General features: G+C 35.0%; 1 protein-coding gene across 3 annotated transcripts in view; it reads left to right on the top strand.

The window, feature by feature from the left end:
* The window catches only part of ZNF326 (zinc finger protein 326), a 35,447-nt gene extending 14,264 nt beyond the window's left edge, over positions 1-21,183 (top strand). For 2 of the 3 annotated variants that reach the window (XM_061186341.1, XM_061186339.1), the window contains exons 2-8: positions 412-610; positions 7,319-7,430; positions 9,606-9,753; positions 10,899-10,998; positions 14,391-14,521; positions 15,879-15,974; positions 20,266-21,183. In XM_061186341.1, coding sequence (XP_061042324.1) covers positions 415-610; positions 7,319-7,430; positions 9,606-9,753; positions 10,899-10,998; positions 14,391-14,521; positions 15,879-15,974; positions 20,266-20,625 — 1,143 coding nt within the window. In that variant the 5' untranslated portion in view covers positions 412-414 and the 3' untranslated portion in view covers positions 20,626-21,183. The remainder of the gene's footprint in view (positions 1-411; positions 611-7,318; positions 7,431-9,605; positions 9,754-10,898; positions 10,999-14,390; positions 14,522-15,878; positions 15,975-20,265) is intronic. The other variant, XM_061186338.1, reaches the window with a different exon arrangement.
* Positions 21,184-21,477: the final 294 nt, after the last annotated feature.

Here is a 21,477-nt window from a genome sequence, read left to right as displayed (position 1 = left end):
TTTAAGCCAGGTTTTAGTAAAATAAAGATTTCTTTTAAGGTCTTTTCATGGGAAAACATCGATTAGGAACTCTGAAGAGGAGTTGTCAGAGAGTTGTACAAGTGGTAATATTCTGACAGGAACATATGTTGTTTATGATCTCAAGTAATTTTGAATTGTAAGAATCAAAAAATAGGAAATATTCATATTTGTTCTTCTGGAAATAAAAATACTAATTCAGTGGATTTGACCTCATGTAATAATTTACAAAGTTTCTCAATGTATTTATTCAGAGTGGACTTGTAAAATTTAGTTACATTCTGAGGAATTTTCAGGTGAAAAATTTTAGATAGGTAACATGTAAATTATATATGAATTCATACGTTATCTTTGGATATTGTGCTAATATTTCTTGATTTCACAAATTTGCAGCATATGAGTGATTTTGGAAGCATTCATAGACCTGGAATTGTTGTTGACTATCAAAACAAACCCACCAATGTGACAGTTACTGCTGCAAGAGGAATAAAGAGAAAAATGATGCAACCATTTAATAAGCCTGGTGGAACCTTTATCAAGAAACCCAAGCTAGCAAAACCTGTGGAGAAGATGAGCCTCAGCAAATCACCCAGTAAGTAAGAAAACATAACCTTGCTATGGTTCAAGGTACTTTTTATTTTTTTTAACTCAGTGCATTTTGATAATTTTTTCATGTTTATATAGAGAAACAGTATAATAATTACAGTTGTAGAAATCAGATCTGCAGATGCCCTAATCAGTCATGGATATCAAAATTACCGAAAGATACTTTTTAAATTCACATGCCCTAGTTCACCCCTCTTCGCTAAGTCTTGATTTAGGGTGGAGCCAGAACGTCTATATTTTTTAAAAGACCTCACACATGATTTTGATTCAGACTCCTTTCTTGGGTGTTATATTTATTGTTGGATATATTATTGAAGAAGTGGTATGTTACATTACATAGAATCCCCTTCATGAGGTCAAAGGCAAGAAATTTTACATGGTCCTTGGTACCAGGAAAAGCTGTGTATTCTTCTAGAAAATTAATTTGCTTTTTATCATCTGGACATGATTATTCTTAGAGATAATCATATTTCCATTTTTACAGTGTTAAAAATTGAGAGCCAGTCTGAAAATGAAATTAAGAAAACAATTTAATTCAGTTAGCATCAAGAAGAATTGAATACTCAGGAATAAATTTAACAAAAGAAGTGCAGGGCTTCCCTGGTGGTGCAGTGGTTAAGAATCCGCCTGCCAATGCAGGGGACACGGGTTCGAGCCCTGGTCCAGGAAGATCACACATGCCGCGGAGTAACTAAGCCCGTGCGCCACAACTACTGAGCCTGTGCTCCAGAGCCCGCGAGCCACTACTACTGAGCCTGCATGCCACAACTACTGAAGCCCGCGCACCTAGAGCCTGTGCTCTACAAGAGAAGCCACCACAATGAGAAGCCCGCACCCTGCAATGAAGAGTAGCCCCCTCTCGCTGCAACTAGAGAAAGCCCGTGTGCAGCAATGAAGACCCAACACAGCCAAAAATAAATAAATAAAATAAATAAATTTTAAAAAACCAAAAGAAGTACAAAACTTACACTTCGAAAACTGTAAAACATTGTTGGAAGAAACTAAAGAAGATCTAAATAAATGGAATACTAAATAAATGTTCATAGATCAGAAGACTTAACATTATTAAAATCGTAATACTCTCCAAACTGATCTACTGATTCAGCCCAATCCCTATCAGAATGCCACCTGACTTCTTTGCAAAAATTGACAAGTTGATTCTAAAATTCATAGGGAATTACAAGGGACCTAAAATAGCCAAAACAATCCTAAAAAAAGAAGAACAAAATAGAAAGACTCATTACTTCGTGATTTCAAAACTTACTACAAAGCCACAGTAATCAAGACAGAGTGGTACTGGCACAAGGACAGACATATAGATCAATGGAATAGAATTGAGAGTCCAGAAATAAACTCATAAATCTATGGTCAAATTTATTTTAGCAAAAATGCTAAAATTATTCAATGAGGAGAGAATAGTCTTTTCAACAAATGGTGCTGGAACAACTGGATTGCCACATGCACAAGCTAAAATGCAGCACCTAAAGGCAAGGACTGAAACTATAAAACTCTTAGAAGAAAACAGGGGTAAGTCTTCATGGCTTTGGATTTGGCAAGGAATTCTTAGATACGACACTAAAAGAATGAGCAACCAAATAAAAAATAGGTAAATTGGACTTTATCAAAATTAAAAACTTCTGTGCTTCAAAGGACACCATCAAGAGAGTGAAAAGACAGCTCACAGAGTAGGAGAAAATATTTGCAAATTATATATCTGATAAGGGACTTGTGTCTAGAATATATAGAATTTTTAAACTCAATAAAAAGACAAATAGCCCAATTGAAAAAAGTGAGCAGAGCATCTTAACAGACATTTTCCCCAGAAAGATATACAGATAGCCAATAAGCACATGAAAAAGTGCCCAACAATTAGTTAGCAGGGAAATTTAAATCAGGACCATGATGAGATACCACTTCATACTCACCTGGATGGCTAGAATCAAAAAGATAATAACAAGTCTTAGCGAGGATGTGGAGAAATTAGAGCCTTCTTATACCACTGGTGGGAATGTAAAATGGTCCAGGCACTTTGGAAAACAGTTCCTCAAATGATTAAACAAATTACCATATGATCCAGCAGTTCCACTCCTAGGTATATACCAAGAAAAATGAAAACATATGTCTGCACAAAAATTTGTGTACGGATATATATAACATCATTGTTCATAGTAGCCAAAAGGTAGAAACGACCCAAATGCTCATCAGTGGATGAATGGATAAACAAAATGTGGTACGTCCATACAGAATAGAATGGTAGAATATTTTCCAGCCATAAAATGGAGTGAAGTACTGATACATGCTACAACTTGGATGAACTTTGAAAAGATAAATGAAGTGAAAGAAGCCAGTCACAAAAGTCCACATATATGATTCTTTTCATTTGAAAGTGTAGAATACAGAAGTCTATAGGGATAGAAAGTAGATTAGTGGTTGCTTTGGGCTGTGGGGTGTGTAGGGAGTAATACCAGGGTACCAGATTTCTTTGTAAGGTGATGAAAATGTTCTAGAATTGATTATGGTAATGTTTGCACATATCTGTGAATGTTCTAAAAAGCATTGGATTACATACTTTAAATGGGTGAATCGTATGGTATATACTGAATTATATCTCAATAAATCTTAAAAAAAAAGTTCAGAGCCAGATTACTCTGTTTCTTTTCTCCGTCATTGTATTTTATTTAACTTTGTAATGTATCTCTAAATGAAATCAAGTACATTTGACCAAATTAGATTGTCAAGAGGATACATAAATAAAAGGTAAGGAAATGTCTTTCTCAGCATTCTTTGTGAAAACATAATAGCAAAATAATATACAACAAATACTTTGCCTGTTTTTGACTGTACACTGAATTATTTTTTGTTTTTTATATTTATTTTATTTTTGCCTTGATGACTGAAAAGCATTTTATCTTTCCAAGTTAGGTGATATTGCAAGGGGGCAAAAATTACTGTCTTCTTTAGAATTAATATTTGATTGCCTAATCTTGTTGGGACTGGAGGAGGTTAAGATCATTGTAATGAATGAATATTCCAAATTTTTCTAGTCCAGTTTTTCAAATTTTTCTAGTCCAGTTTTAAAAATAAGATATATATTTTAACATCTTTATTGGTGTATAACTGCTTTACAGTGGTGTGTTAGTTTCTGCTTTATAACAAAGTGAATCAGTTATACATATACATATGTTCCCATATCTCTTCCCTCTTGCGTCTCCCTCCCTCCCACCCTCCCTATCCCACCCCTCTAGGTGGTCACAAAGCACCGAGCTGATCTCCCTGTGCTATGTGGCTACTTCCCACTAGCTATCTGTTTTACGTTCGGTAGTGTATATGTGTCCGTGCCAGTCTCTCACTTTGTCACAGCTTACCCTTCCCCCTCCCCATATCCTCAAGTCCATTCTCTAGTAGGTCTGTGTCTTTATTCCCATCTTGCTCCTAGGTTCTTCATGAACTTTTTTCTTTTTTCTTAGATTCCATATATATGTGTTAGCATACGGTATTTGTTTTTCTCTTTCTGACTGACTTCACTCTGTATGACAGACTCTAGGTCCATCCACCTCACTACAAATAACTCAATTTCATTTCTTTTTATGGCTGAGTAATATTCCACTGTATATATGTACCACATCGTCTTTATCCATTCATCTGTTGATGGACACTTAGGTTGCTTCCATGTCCTGGCTATTGTAAATAGAGCTGCAATGAACATTTTGGTACATGACTCTTTTTGAATGATGGTTTTCTCAGGGTATATGCCCAGTAGTGGGATTGCTGGGTCGTATGGTAGTTCTATTTTTAGTTTTTTAAGGAACCTCCATACTGTTCTCCATAGTGGCTATATCAATTTACATTCCCACCAACAGTGCAAGAGGGTTCCCTTTTCTCCACACCCTCTCCAGCATTTATTGTTAGTAGATTTTTTGATGATGGCCATCCTGACCGGTGTGAGATGATATTGTAGTTTTGATTTGCATTTCTCTAATGATTAATGATGTTGAGCATCCTTTCATGTGTTTGTTGGCGATCTGTATATCTTCTTTGGAGAAATGTCTATTTAGATCTTCTGCCCATTTTTGGATTGGGTTGTTTGTTTTTTTGATATTGAGCTGCATGAGCTGCTTGTAAATTTTGGAGATTAATCTTTGGTCAGTTGCTTCATTTGCAAATATTTTCTCCCATTCTGAGGGTTGTCTTTTCATCTTGTTTATAGTTTCCTTTGCTGTGCAAAAGCTTTTAAGTTTCATTAGGTCCCATTTGTTTATTTTTGTTTTTATTTCCATTTCTCTAGGAGGTGGGTCAAAAAGAATCTTGCTGTGATTTGTGTCATAGAGTGTTCTGCCTATGTTTTCCTCTAAGAGTTTGATAGTGTCTTTTTTAATCTAATTACAACATTACAGACATTTTAATATATCATATTTGAAAAAATAATTGAAATTGCAAATGTTGGATTTTTTTTCCTTAAAATTATAAGTTATAATGCAAGACTCAGGAACGGTTTAAATACTATTCTTAAATCTACTTTTCCTGCCATGCTTTGCATTGGACATCTATATTATTTAGTAAAAAATAGCAATATTCTGGAATTCAGGAAACCTGATAATAGGTAGAGTGTGTGTTAGTAAGGATAACTTTTATACTGTGTTAGTTGATAGATTGCTATTTACTGAATTGTGTACTCTAAATTTTCTAGACTAGGCAATTCAGTTGATCCTCTTGGGATAGATTTCAAAGATATATTTTGCAGGTATAGTTAAATAAATATTGCAAAGTTTGATTCAGAAACTGATGTGCCACTAAAGCAGCTGTATGTGACCCAACTTTTTTTTTCTTTTTAGCAAAACTTGAGAGAGCAGTGTAGTATAATTAACAATGAAGCCAAAATCCTGTAGTCAAATCAGGCTTTCACTGTTAGGCGTGAGGTGGGCATTCTGAAAGATGTCTGCTGAATATTTAGGAATAAGAAGTCTTGCTACACTGTAGTATATAGACTATCTGATTTGTTGAAAAGCAGTAGGAAAGGAACCATATTCAGTCATTTGGATAGAGGTACAACATATATCGTAGTTTTAGCACATGAAGGGAAATGGAATTGCTTCTAGTTTAAGGTCATGTACAAGTGGATTTTCTACAGAGTGAGGATTTGAGGGGAACTGAAGGAGGATATTGAAAATGGTTAATAAAATAATAATGTACATTTAAGCTCTTATAAAATGATGAAAAATAATCTAGATATTGAATATTAAGGTATTGATTTTATATCATTTTGAAACATCCCACTGTATGCATAGCAAGTACTTAATATTTGTTTACTGTTAAGTTTATGAAATCCCCAGGTGTTCATGATTTTGTATTAGATATTTTTCCAAAGGTAATCCAAAAGGATAAACAATGTATAAAAGGAAAAGTTTGAGGGCAGATGAGTTTTTTTTTTAAGTCTAAAATTAATTGTATTATAAGAAAGAACCTTTTTCTTTTAATACAATGAGATATCACTTCACACCATGTGAAGTCGATGGCCTTAAAAATAAAAAAAGGAAAATAACAAGTATTGATGAGGATGTGGAGAAATTAGAACCCTCATACATTACTGGTGGGAATGTAGTGGTGCAGCTGCCATGGGGAACAGTTTGGTGGTTCCTCAAATGATTAAACGTAGACTGACCATATGAACCGACAATTCCACTCCTAGATACATACTTCAAAGAATTGAAAAGAAGTATTCAAACAATAACTTGTATATAAATGTTCATAGCAGCATCATTCACAAGTGTTAAAAGGTGGAAACAATCCAAATGTTCATCAACAGATGAATGGATGAAAAAAAATGTGTATTCACACAATGGAATATTATTCAGCCGTAAAAAGGAAGGAGGTACTGATACATGGTACAACACATGGGTGAACCTTGAAAACATTATGCTAAATAAAAGAAGCCAGACAAAAAAAGGCCACATATTGTATCCTTCATTTATATAAAATATCCAGAATAGGGAAATCTGTAGAGACAGAAAGCAGATTGGTAGTTTTACCAGGTGCTTTCGTGACTGCTTAATGGGTATGGGGTTTCTCTTTGGAGTGATTAAAAAGTTCTGGAACTAAATAGTGGGGATGGTTGCACAACATTGTGATGCACTTAATGCCACTAAATGGTACACTTTAAAATGGTTAAAATAGTGCATTTTGTACTGTGTATTCACATTAAGGCATGTTTTGAGAAAAAGAGGAAGAATCTGCTTTTGTTTTAGAGTTTATACATTTTAAGAAATTTTGGGAGAGCTGCTATAATAAATGAGTTTTTGTATCCAAGGCTCTCTTTCTAGTGCTCATTGTTTTTCCACATTCATGCAAGGTTAGATTATTTCAGTGTTTCCCAGAGTGTGGTATTCAAAATTATTTTAGGTGATGTGGATATTATTGCTTAAAATGAGGATAAGAAAAAATGAGCAGATCTAGAGAAAAATATGTAGCAGATAATAACATAGGTGAGAAGTAAATAGGCAAAGTTCATGATGATGTTATTCACGTGAATGAAGTTTCAGAAATGCTGGGTAATCTCAAATTCTGATTTTTCTGGTGAGTTCAATTTAGATAATGACTGTCAAGTAAATCTTGTATGTCTATAGTTTATGAACTGGGGACTGGAAAAGGAGAATGGAAAAATGATTTTTAGTTTTAACTTTTTTGTCTGATCCCCTAGCAAAAACAGATCCTAAAAATGAAGAAGAAGAAAAGCGACGAATTGAGGCTCGGCGAGAGAAACAAAGGCGCAGAAGAGAAAAAAACAGTGAGAAATATGGAGATGGATACAGGTTTGTGCTTAGTAGAATATGAAAATTGGACTCATAAAAAAACTGCTTCCGGGGTTTGGGGGTGGGAAAATTGAGTAGATGGCCAAAAGGTGTAAACTTCCAATTATAAGATAAATAAGTTCTGGGGATAATATTGTACAGCATGGTGACTATTGTTAACAATACTGTATATATATTTGAAGTTGCTAAGAGAGTAGATCTTCAAAGTTCTCGTCACAAGTAAAAAAATATAACTAGTGAAGTGTTGGACGTTAACTAAACTCATTGTGCTCATCATTTCACAATAGATATATGTATCAAATAATTATGTTGTGCACCTTAAACTTACACAATGTTATATGTCAATCTCAATAAAACTGGAAAAAAGTAAAAAAAGAAAAGATATTTTTTAAAAAGCTGTTATTAATTGGTGTCTTAAGCTGGTGCTGTAGTTGTGTAGAGTTAGCCTATGTTTGATTTCTGTCTCACGGATATTGACAAATATATTCAATTTGCTACTCACCATCTCTCCCACAACTATTTGGTTGTCAGTGTCTAAAAGAATGCTGTATAATTGTCCTTGGGACTTTCTAGCCACTGGCAATCACTCTACAGATTTTAAAACTGGAATTCCTGATTTTTGTACATGCACAAGCAATAATCTATCTGGCCAAAAGAGATTGTGATATGTCATTAATTTTATGATACAGACTGATTTCAGAGATGCAATAAGGAAAAATATGTCTTAGAATCGATAAATTATTGTGTTTAAGCAAACAAAAACAAAAAAAAAACCTGTTTCCTTGAAAAGGCAGATACATCGATCTGGATGTGAAAAAATTCCTGAGAGTCAAATGAAAAGGTTTGATCAAAGATATATAGGAATGGGACTTCCCTGGTGGCTCAGTGGTTAAGAATCCGCCTGCCAGTGCAGGGGACACGGGTTCGAACCCTGGTCCGGGAAGATCTCACATGGCGTGGAGCAACTAGGTCCGTGCGCCACAACTACTGAGCCTGTGCTCTAGAGCCCGCGAGCCACAACTACTGAGCCCGCGTGCCACAACTACTGAAGCCCGCATGCCTAGAGCCCCGTGCTCTGCAACAAGAGAAGCCACCACAATGAGAAGCCCACGCACCGCAATGAAGAGTAGCCCCTGCTCACCTCAACTAGAGAAAGCCCGCACGCAGCAACAAAGACCCAACACAGCCAAAAAAAAAAAAAGATACATAGGAATGATTTTGATTTTTTGATATTTACAGTCATCGCACAGTGGATTGGTTCTAGAACCACCACCCCTCCTACCCGACCCCCACCCCCGCCAGACCCTCGAATACCAAAATCTGAGGATGCTCAAACACCTCTATGAGGGTTTTCATCTTACTAAGATAAGAAAACTAAGGCCCAGAGAAGTTAAGTTGCCTGAGGTCACGTAAGGGTGCTAGGAAATAAACCCAGCAGTAGGTATCAGACCCTATACTCTTACTCAGAAAAATAAATATAATAGTACTGTAAGGAATTAGTTGGAAAATGGAGACTAGAGGCAAAGAAACCAATTAGGAAACTAGTGTCGTAATTCGAGGAAAAGGAAGTAACAAGAATATATGAGGTAGGAATAATTAAATGGCAGAAAAAGGGAAAATTCATTCTGGAGTGGCTCCTGAGCTTCTAAATGAGTGCATTTGCCCAGTCCAGGCTGATTAGTCATCCTGAAGTGATTTTTAGAGGGCAGGACTTTTGATCATCCAAGAGCTCTAACAGAGAGAATTATGGTTGTCTGATGTTCCACCTGGCTTTGTTGTCACTACTTTAGTGGTTTGGAAGCTTGAGGATGGAACAGAGTGTAAAGTAAGTAGTAGAACTTCAGAACTTGATACTGCTTGAAGTTTGCTCTGGCTTTCTAACTGATCTAGACTTGAAGTGGATAGTTTAGGATTAGATTAAGTAGATCCATTGATCCATCTTTCATACCCAGAAGCTCCAGTGTGGGCCAGCAATGCCAATTGGTATAATAACAATGTCCAGACAGGTACTTAGATACTATCTTTTTCTCACTTAAGCTAAATTTAAATCAACCATTAAATGGAAGAGAGGAAATCATTTATGCTGGGAAAATTAATTTCATTGGTATAATCTTATGAACTCTTTCTAAGTAAATAAGGTAATATTTAAAGAAAAACTTTTTTTTTCCTTTACAGAATGGCATTCACATGTTCATTTTGTAAATTTCGAACATTTGAAGAAAAAGATATTGAACTGCATCTGGAAAGTTCTTCACACCAGGAAACATTAGATCATATTCAAAAACAAACCAAATTCGATAAAGTAGTTATGGAGTTTTTGCATGTAAGTAGCTGCTTTTGAAGTGAGAAGCACTTTATCTGACATTTGAATTTCTTATATTTTCATAGTTTCCCATCTTTCTCCCATTTTATGTTTCTAAGAAATTAATTTACTATTCACTTAAGGAAAGAGTTGTTTTAAAATTAGCTCAGAAGTAGATGTGAATTCCTCTTTCGTAGATTTTAGATTTGTTATTTGAGAGTACATTTTACATTTTTCACAGTAGTTTCTGGCAGAGGTGTCTGGAAAAAAATTCCTTTAACAGCTGTTTATTGATACAGAATCAGCTATCATCTATTAACAATCTTCTGTGTACCTGGTGTTGTGCTGGGTACTTTTCTTCATATTTCATTTCAGCCTCATGCTAACTCCTCTTTATCCTAAAAGATCATGCTCAGAGCAGTTCAGTGACTTTCAATAAATGGAAGTCTGAATTCAGAGCCAGAGAGCGTGGTGTTTGATTAGTGTCCTGTATATTATCAGAATGTGGTCATCAGTTCAACAGTTTTTCTTGAATACTTACGGAAGGTGCTGTTCAGGCACTGAAGACAAAGACACTCCCCTCAGTGAACTAACAATAATTGGAAATCGAACACACTCACACTTACACAGATGACACTATTAAGTGGAAGGCCCCAGAGTGATGTAGGTGTAGACAGAAGTGGCTTGGCGAAGGGGTGGATAGTTGGGGCCAGGGCTGGATCTGGACTGCTAACTGTACATACAATTAATTTGGGCAAAAGAGATGGAGTTGTTAGAAGGTTAGAAGTACAGGGATCATTTACTCCTCTATATCCTTGCAGAATTGTGTACCTTAATTAAAATTTCTTTCTGTAATTTTGTTTAACTGGTTCCTAACTGTTATTTAGAACTTAAGTATTCACCTGTCCTGAGAAGATCTCTTGCCTATTCAGCTGTCTTCGATCTCTCTCTCTCTATGTGCCTAAAATACATCTTGAAAAGTAAATACTTTTTGTAGTTTCCTGGTACTTTATAGTAGTCTTTCCAACTAAATTGTAAGCTCCTTGAGAACATTTACTAGTTCTTATATAACAGATATTGTTATCTTCCATAGGCCAAGCATGGTGCTAGGCCTATACTCTGTGCTCACCGAAAACTTTTTGGATTCTTTCTATTTTGGTTTCTAGGAATGTATGGTAAATAAATTCAAGAAAACATCTATTCGTAAGCAACAGACAAATAATCAAACAGAAGTAGTCAAAATAATTGAAAAAGATGTTATGGAAGGTAAGTATTTAAACAAATTGATTTAGAAATTTACATATATATTTTACATACCATAACCTATTTCAGTGTAAATGATGCCCATTAGAGCAGGGGTCCCCAACCCCTGGGCCATGGACCAGTACCAGTCTGTGTCCTGTTAGGAACCAGGCTGCATAGCAGGAGGTGAGCGGTGGGCAAGCGAGCAAAGTTTCATCTGTATTTACAGCCACTCCCCATCGTTTGAGTTACCGCCTGAGCTCCGCTTCCTGTTAGATCAGCGGCGGCATTAGATTCTCATAGGAGCTCGAACCCTACTGTGAACTGCGCATGCGGGGGATCCAGGTTGCGCACTCCTTATGAGAATCTAATGCCTGATGATCTGAGGTGGAGCTGAGGCGGTGATGCTAGTGCTGGGGAGCAGCTGCAAATACAGATGGTCATTAGAGAGGTTTGACTGCACAGAGACCATAATAAATCAATTGCTTGCAGACTCATATCAAAACCCTGTCAGTGAGTGGCAGGTGAAAACAAGCTCAGGGCTCCCACTGATTCGGCATTATGGTGAGTTGTGTAATTATTTCATTATATATTACAGTGTAATAATAATAGAAATAAAGTGCACAATAAATGTGCTTGAAACGTCCCGAAACCATCCCCCCCACCCCGTCCATGGAAAAATTGTCTTCCACAAAACCGGTCCCTGGTGCCAAAAAGTTTGGGGACTGCTGCAATAGAGTGATATAGTACATAGTCATATGTGGTAGGCCTGAGTGGGTTATCAGAAATGGAATCCTTTGATTCCTGTTCTCATGCTTACAAATTTATCACTACCTGCCCTTACGTCTTTCACTTCATTTCCTTCATAGAGGAAAACTCAGCTTTGCCTCCACATGGAAGATACAGTTGTCCCTAGGTTCCGAGAGAGATTGGTTTCAGGACCTACTTCGGGTACCAAAATCCGCAGATGCTCAAGTCCCGTAGTTGGCTCTCCAGTGTCCATGGATGCAGAAGCCATGGATACAGAGGGCCGCCTGTACTTCTGTATGTCCTCTGTCTCTCTTATCCCTTCTCATAAGCCCCAGAGGAAAAGAAAAAAACATAAACACTAGTTCCTCTAAAACCTGCCTTTCTGTTTAAACAGCCACACTTCTTTAAGCATAGTCCACACTGGTCTCTCTTTTTTCATTCTCATTTATTACTTTACCCGCAGCAGACAAGTTTCTGCTACCATTAGTCTACTGAAACTGCTATGACAGAGGTTACCAACACCAACTTCAGTATGTTCTTTTGAATCATTATCTTTCTTCTGCAACATTTTCCACTGATAACTGTATTCTTTGTGAATCTGTTTCCTCCCTTGGTTTCTGTGGTATCTCAGTGCCCTGATGTTTTCTTTATTCCCTTGTCATTTTTATTCTTTGTGCTTTTCCTTCTCTACTAAGCTTTTGGAAGTTGGTATTTTTCAGTATTGTCAGTCCCATTATCATCTCTATATATCCTCCTGATGAATTAAGTTACATACAGAGTTTAAATCAACATCTATATGTTGGTTACTTATAGACCTATATCTTTAGCACAGATCTCTTCTAACTCCAATCTCCTACATCCAACTGCCTACTGACATCTCTCTTTAGCAGTCTCACAAAGTGAACATATCCCAAAAATTTATCCTCCCCTTGAGCATCCTCCACCCCAAAAAGAAAACAAAACAAAAACTTAACAAATATCTCCTCATTTATCTTGGAAAGTGGCCCCATCATCAAAACCAGAACTTTGAAGTTAATCTTAGTACTCACCTTTACTATGTCTGTAGCATTGTGTTCTGTCGGTTCTGTCTTTTAAATATGTACCAAGTCTGTTTCTTTACTTCCTCTTTAAATACTGAATTTGTTCAAAGCTTTATCTGTTCTCTTGGCAATTACAGTATTTTTCTAACTAGTTTCCTTACTTTTAGTCTTATCTTTAATTTTACTACATGATTTTATTACTTCAGGAATTTTCAGTGGCTTCCCCATCCTGCACAGAATAAAGTTCAGATTCCTAGGCATGGCACACAAAGCTCTTCATGATCTAGGCCCTGCTGTTTTTCCCTGTCGTCCCTTCTTTACAGTCTGTGCCCCAGCCATATTGAATTACTTGTAATTCCCAGAAAGTGCCATTTTCTCTTATATCCTTCCCTTGCATAGACAGTTGTCTTTATGTTTCTGACGGAGATTGGTTCTAGGACTTCCCCGCAGATAACAAAATCCGTGATGCTCAAGTTCCTTGTATAAAATGGGTGTAGTATTTGCATATAAACTATGCATGTCCTCTTATATACTTTAAATCATCTCTGGATTACTTATGATACTTAATACATTATAAATACTGTGTAAATAATTGTCAGCATGGAATTCTGCTTTTTGGAACTTTCTGGAATTTTTTTTTTTTTTTAATATTTTCTACCTTTTTTTTTTTTTTTTTTAATATTTTCTATTTAAAAAATTCGGCCATGGTTGGTTGAGTCTGCAGATGTGGAACCGGCTGATACAGATGGTCACAGTACTAGTACCTTACAGTGTTACTTCAAGAATGAAATATAAGATCATGGGGATCTTTTTATTTAATTGAAGCTACATGTTGTCTACTCTTTTCTTAATCGACTGTCATGATAAGTTCAGTTGCCTGAAGAAAGAGCCAAGTCAATTTTTTCAACATAAAAAAATACATGGTTCTTTAAAAGTGATATAATTCCAAGGAAACTGGTGTGTTCCCAACATGTTTTCATGTGCAGCGTTTAAAGAAAATTCCTGTGAATATACGTATAACTTATTAATTTAACATATTTACTGAGGTCCTGTTGTGTGTCAGGCATTGTTGCTAAGAGCCAAACATACAGTGATAAGCCAGGGAGCCAAAGCTGTTACTCTCTTTCTATTGGGATGTGCAGAAATCAACAAATAAAATAGGTGTTAAAAACATATAAAGTAGCCTTCACCTGTAATACACCTCAGTCACCATTTTTAAGATCTAACGTATGTTTTTGTTCCTTATGAATACAATTTTGACATATTTTTCCAATCCCTACCCACCCACATTCATAAGCATGGAAATTCTTATTTTACTAGAAAATCAACTTTTTTTTTTATATTATATTTTTTGGGATTGGACTTATAGACCTCAGAGCATCAGTGTATAACATGATTAGGAAATATAATGTAATTATACTTTATAATTTTAATCTTTTATCCATGTAGTTTTTAATTATATATGCAGATGTATGAGATATGGCAAAAGAACTCTACCTATATACTCTGATCCTTTTTTTGGAAGAAGGGGTATAAATAATCATGGAAATGAAATAGTGAAAACTTGATTTGTCAGAAGTATGTGAATCATTACTTTTCTTATTAATAGTTGCATTTCTTTTGTAGGTGTTACTGCAGATGATCACATGATGAAAGTAGAGACTGTTCACTGCAGTGCTTGCAGTGTGTATATCCCTGCTTTACATAGCTCAGTTCAGCAGCACTTAAAATCTCCTGATCATATCAAAGGGAAGCAGGCAAGTTTTAATTTGTCTTAATGAAGTCATTGAATTATTCATTAATCCCTTATTGCCGTTTAAAGTCTGTTGTTTCACACCTACCTACTTGTGTACAATCCAATTAATCTCATGAGTGAATTACTGTAAAGGTACTTAGAGAGACAGTGTAATATAGTGGTTAAGTGTAGTATTGTGGGCTCTGGAGCAAGACTTCTCTGTTTGAATCCTGGTTCAGTACATACATGTGTTAAGCAAGTAATAAACTTTTCTTTGTCTAAGTTTCCTTATCTATAAAATGAGGATGGATAATCACTCTTCTCCTATGTGACTGATTAAGGATTAGGTTAATTAAAATATAAAAGGCACTTAAAGTAGTGCCTGGCACATAGTAAGCATTCAGGAAATCATAGCTGTTGTTGAATGGTTCTGTTTATTGTTAACATTTTTTAAACGTGGTACAAAATGATTTTATGAGTGTGTGTTTGTGTATTTTAGAACAAAAAAGAAAGACTTGATTATAGCATACATTTTGATGACTGGGAAAAATAAATTTAAAAAGTAGGATTACCAGTTACTATCTATTGTTACGTTTTTAGTAGAATTTACTCAAAAATTCTAGGAAAAATTTACTATTTTCTTCTTGATTAGTATATTTCTGCTTCTGTGTTGGTTTTATTTAGTCAAATTTATTTCAAATAAAAATATTTACTTTGTGAGAAATTAGTTTGTTTGAAAAGCAGATTTAAAAATTCAAATATTAAAGACTTAAGTTTTAAATAGAGCATTCCTGAGTCTTAAATTCATAATTTGTATTGACGTAAACCTCATTTAACTCAGATTTTTTTAACCACTTTGAGCATGTACAATCTTTTTTTAAATCTCTGTCCTTTCTCTTTTTTGATATTCCCTTGACACCTTTTTGGCAATTAGACATTCCATTTTATTACCTTTCCTCCTTTGTATAATATATTCTTGTACTATTTGCAGCCCAGAGAAAGACTAATTACTCTAGCAGTATGAAAAATTAGTCTGTCTTTTTTTTGATAGCGTGAAAATGAATAGTTGGAGTAGCTGGGGCTGGGGGAGTTGGATGTAGTGTGAAAAGGAGAGAAAGCAACTGTTTAGTAGACCCAGACTTAGAGTGTTTAGTGACTAAGTGTTTTTTGCTGAAGTTGATTGGCTTTTTGAATCTTCATTGTTTTAATTCATAGATGATTTAGATTGTGGTCACAGTAGCTGTTGTTGCTTTTATAGCTTAATTTGCCAGAAAATAAGTCATTTAATTCTAAGGATTCGAGCATGCAGTCATTTTAATTAAGGAAATATTTTTCATGACATGGTTTTCAAGTATCTCAGTGTGTTCTGTTTTTCATAGGCTTATAAGGAACAAATAAAAAGAGAGAGTGTCTTGACTGCTACAAGCATTTTAAATAATCCAATAGTGAAGGCGCGATATGAACGTTTTATTAAGGTAAGATTTTAGTGCAAAAACTTTAGGTTATATTGTAGTATTGTAATAGTTAAATGATGATATGTTAACTCTTTGTGATATTTAATATAGTACAAAATTAGAATTTTACTTAATATTGTACATATAGGTAAAAAAAAATCTTTTTTCCTAACTATTGGGATTTGTTGGGGGAGGGAGCAATAAGCCATTCCTTTCTCATCGCCTTTCTAGCTCTGGGTCACTTGAGAGATACACAGGAGTCTGATAGAAGACCCAAATGTCAGACCCAATATTCCTGATTTTTTAAAAAAAGAGTGACTTGGTGGATATGTCTTAGATAGTCTAGTATTTCACTCCTAGACAGACTCACCTCCCCCCAACTTCTGTTACTGGTTCAGCTGGACAGCAACAGGGTTCTCCTGGTCTATCACATGGCATAGAACAAAGTAGAATGTACCCTTTCTGTTGCTAAGAAGACGCAAAAGAGGGTCTTGATGCCCAACTCAGTCCCTTTTTTCCCCTCTTTTGGGTCTTCCTAGCAAAGAGAAATTCCAAAGAGGAATGATGTATCCAATTTGTAGTTCTTTTTCTAAGCATACCAATTAGATAAGTCATTCCTCTTCCTTGAATAAAAGTTGGAGGGGAAGTAGGAAGATCAGATATGTTGCTTCAGAAAAAAGCTCCCTCATAGAATCAGGAGGCCAGGAGGAAAGAGGTTTGCTTCTAATGTTAGGAAACTCAGAGGTGAACAGTTAGGTATACCTGACCTACTGCTTCTCAGGCTTTTTGCCATATATTATTCCAGTAATCCTTCTTTATATATTATGAGCACTTATTGTATAAATAAGAAACTTATTATTATTCAGGAAATTAATAGAAATTTTTAAAGGTTAGTTTTTGAGTCTTTATAAAATAATACCTCATTTAAAATCATCCTGCACTGAAGTGAGCCTGTTTTGTTGAAGATTTACAAAAGTGTTATTTACATTAGTAACTAAATATTTTATAAATTAGAGAAGTTTTGTTTATTTTGGCTGTTGTGATTAATAGGTACTATTTGATGATCATTAAATTGTTATATATGTATATCTAATATAAATATATATATTTAGTGATCATTAAATTATTCCTCAACCAGATGACTTCCAAGCTGAATAAATCTCAGTTCTTTCAGCTTGTTCCTGAGGGCCCTATTTTCTGATTTGTCCTATTTGACACTGTTTACTGCACTCTTGACACCACTTTTAAAAAGTGAATGCAGCCCTAATTGAAATCCAATTTTGTGGGAGATATGGCATCAAAAAGATTAAAGCACCATAGCTAAATTAGGAAATATTAAATTTTTTATCCTTGCTGTATCACAGACTTTTGAGAAGTTAATGGTTTCTATTGATGTATGAAAGTAATTTTTAATGAGAGAAGAATACAAATTAGAGTTTCTATGTAGGGTTTTCAAGTGACGCTTTAGAGTCACTTCATGGAATGGGAGACATCACTAAGTGGGAGTGTCTTGCTCATGTGCATCTTGTGGAGAAAGTACCTGAACTGAGGAGAACTCTTCTAGAACCTTGTTACTCCATGTGATCCAAGGATCCAGCAGTATTGACATCACCTTGGAGCTCATTAGAAATACAGTTTCAGTTCATATCCAGGCCTGTTGAATAAGAATCTTCATTTTAACAAGATCCCAGTTGATTTATATACATGTTAAAATTCAAGAAGCACTGGTGTCACATGACTCAGTGATGTCCTTTGTCCAGCGTTTTTTGTCCAGCATTCCTGTCTGCTCTGTTCCCTGCTGTCTGCTCTGTTTCTAGCTGTTCTAGATGTCTGCAGAACATCCTCTGCTCATAATCATCTCTGGTCATGGCTTTAAAACACTTTCATCTTTACGTGCTCTCAGAATGACAAAATACCTTTTTTAATCTGTGCCCCGTGAACTAATCAGTTCATCAATTTCTCCCACTTCTCCAGCTATATCATCTTGTTCTGCCTTCACTCCCTGGCCTGGACACTCATGGTTAGCCCTTACGACAATGCAGTGCTGCCATTCTAAAATTCTTTACTTAATTGTTCTACCACTTACCAGTTCTTAACTCTGCCGTCTATGGTTAGCCTTACTAACTGTCTTTCCTGCTAAAAATATCATGGAATTATGCCAGTACTATGTTTGCCAGATTTTCACTGCAATTCACAATGATTTTACTTATTATCAATCAATGTAATGTGCTTCCCGTAGTGACTGTTTCAAACTTTCCACTCTTCACATATCCGGATTTCATTCTTACTCCCTTCACTTACCATATTCTTATCTCTTCTCTTGCTTTAGGGAGGTTGGACCGTTAGATGTGAACTCTATAACTTTTCTCCTTTTTACTTTAGAATTATGTATCTTTTTTCTCACCCTTATTGTTGTCTGTGAAGGAAAACACTCTTTTTTTGCCCTTCATCTGTGTTCTTGTTTCATCAGTTATCTCTCTCCTTACTTTCATCTGATTTTTTTTCCTGTTTATTATCTTACTATTCTTCCCCAAAGAGACATGCTTATGAGTTCCCTAAACTAAAAATGACTTAACTTTTCCTAGACTCTAGCCCTTCTTATCTTATTATCTCTTTTCTTACTATCATATTTGAAAAGGTAATTAACCTGCATTGTGCTCTTTGCTTCCTATATATTATTCACTCTTTAATCTAGTATTTCCCAATTGGAGATGTGTGATTAGAATTCCCTGTGAAGCTAAAATCAAATAAAAAAGCTACCCAGGCCCCTTATAAAAGACCTTCTGAATTAGGGTTTCTCAAACTTCTCTGATAAAGATCTCCCTAAATCCTTCTTAAATATGCAGATTACCAGACTACTTTCCTGGACAGTTTGATTTAGAAAGTTTACGTCTGAAACTAATTCAGGAATTTGTGCTTTTAGCAAGAGCTCCAGTACTTGATTAAAATATTGGAGTATGGGGTCTGGGCCTGTGTGTTTTGAGAGCTTAGGAGGAAATTGTGCAGATTCATTCTTGGGCAGTCATTGCTGTCCAACTTCCATTTACATCATACTTTTGAAACTCTTCTTTCTAAGATTACCAGTGACTTAATTTAATTTTCAAATAAAAAATTTTAACATTTTATTGTTTATTATTTTAAACATACAAAAGTAAACATACAAAAGTAAAGTAAATCCTTTAAGTACCCTTACTCAGTTTAATATTTATCAGCTTTAGTGAACTTTTTCAGTTCTTTTCTGTTACCTGTTTGTATCATTTGACACTGTTGATCTGTTGATTTATTCTTGAAACTTTGTTTTGCCAGATGATATTTTACTGTCCTGGGTTTCTTCCTGCATTGAGTATTCCTTTTCTAACTTCTTTTCCCATGTATAAGCCTTTTCCATAGGTTTTATTCTCAGCCCTTTTTTTCTACTTACTTCCTCAGCCCTACCCTGGGCTTTCCTATTTAAGACCTGGCTTCACTATTCACTCTGTGCAGGCAATTCACAAATCTAAATATCTTATTTTGAAGTCTCTTCTCTTTTTTAGTTGCAAATTTATAGTTGCCTATTAGACATTTAGACATCTTAAATTCCAATTATATATAGCATATACCTGCTTCTCTTTCCCCGTCTTAATTTATCCATTCTGTTAATGGTGTCACCACATCTTTTACCCTTTCCTTTCCTGGGCTATTAGAGTAGCCCCCTCACTAGTATTTCTTCTCTTGCTACTTCCATTCATCCTGCATCTTCCTAACTGGAATATCTTAAAGTGTAGTACCATCTTATACTTTCCTGCTTTAAAAACCTTCATTGCCTCTTCATTTCTTACATCATTAATATAGCCTTCTAATATGCTCCAATTTATGAGACATCATCCAGATACATAATTTAAATATTTAAATAAATTAAAACATTAAAATTGTATCTGGGAACGTTTAGTGAATTAAAGATGTCTATTTTTTTAAAGTAAAAGTAAGGCATGATACCTAATACGTTTCTGATTTTCATTTGAGTTTTTAAAAGTGCTTGATTTTCATTTGAATTTTGTAAAGAGAACTTGCAACAGTAGTGCATTGAATATTGATGTAATTAAAACATAAATCTTCATCTGCTTTGTTTTATGGAGTATAAAGTAATGACTTCAGGAATTTATATACCCACATTGGTATGAAATAAGTACTCAACAAATATTAAATGAATTTGTTATAAGTTGAAATTAAAAGTTTCAAATAGTGTTTATTTTTAATGGTATAGCAAATAAAATTTTCACTGATAAAAAATGAATGTGCTGACTTTAAAAGCTATTGTTTTTCATGTTTTTAGGGTGAGAATCCCTTTGAAATTCAAGATCATTCTCAAGATCAGCAAATAGAAGGAGATGAGGAGGAGGAGGAAAAGATTGACGAACCTATTGAAGAAGAGGAAGAGGAAGAGGAGGAAGAAGAAGAGGAAGTGGGGGAAGTAGAGGAAGTAGAAGAAGTGGAGGAAGTAGAGGAAGTGGGAGAAGGTGGAGGAGTAGAAGGAGTGGGGGACACAGAGGAAGGAGGGGACATAGAGGGAGAGGGGGAAGTAGGGGCAGTGGAGGAAGGAGAGGGAGAAGGAGAGGGAGTAGGGGAAGTAGAGGAAGAAGCAGCAAAGGAAGAGCCTGTCGGCTTCCCCGTTGACCAACCAGAAGAAAACTAAATATAAGGTATTAGTCAGTTTTAAAAGAAGCTTTAAATTTCTGTCCCAATGTGGAAAAGGGTAAGAATATCAGTAGTTTAAAATATGAGAGTTAACACCCATGTTGCATGCATTCCACAGATTACAATTTGTTTTATATAATTTCTAAATGTTTGGCATTTGTTTAATAAAATGAAGGTAAGACTATTTTAGTTTAGTTTTTATAGCTACCTAACTTAGATTCAATAAATTGTTTGTATAATTTTTAAGCTTAATTTTTATTACTTTATTGGTGTTGAGGATAACAGATGTGTATTGTTAGTATATCTATTCTAATCATTTGAACTTAAATGCTGCTCTTGGGAGTATATATTCGAGTGTGCATTAATGTTTTGAATACTTACCCTAGAAGAGATGAATTGGGCAAGTATTTTGTGCTCTGTGTATTTTTTTACTGCATTGGACATTGAATATAGTAATTTGCGTTAAGAAACGCTTAAAGCCTTTTTGTGACCATGTTTCCCTTTGTAGCAATAAAATGTTTTTTACAAAAATTCTCTCCCTGGATTAGCAATTTAAAATGAAACAGAATTCATCAATTAAATGAGTATATAAAATCAGGATTTGCCTTAATGTATGAGTTTAGCTTATAAGTGTTTTAAGATAATTGGAAGAGTTGAATTAAAAAAATTTACTTCACTTTTTTTTAAGTATGATTAAAATATTTTAAAACATGTTTCAAATAGAAGTCAGTCTGTAACTGACGTTTTTATATTTGTTTTAATTCATTCCTTTTCTCTGTGCCTGTGTCAGATCTTGAAATCTTCTTGGAAATACATTTGAATACAAATAATTTTTCAGTTATGTTAGTTC

The sequence above is a fragment of the Eubalaena glacialis genome, chromosome 3 (assembly GCF_028564815.1).
Source record: "Eubalaena glacialis isolate mEubGla1 chromosome 3, mEubGla1.1.hap2.+ XY, whole genome shotgun sequence".
Taxonomy (NCBI): Eukaryota; Metazoa; Chordata; class Mammalia; order Artiodactyla; family Balaenidae; genus Eubalaena; species Eubalaena glacialis.
This window is presented reverse-complemented; position numbering and strand designations above follow the sequence as displayed.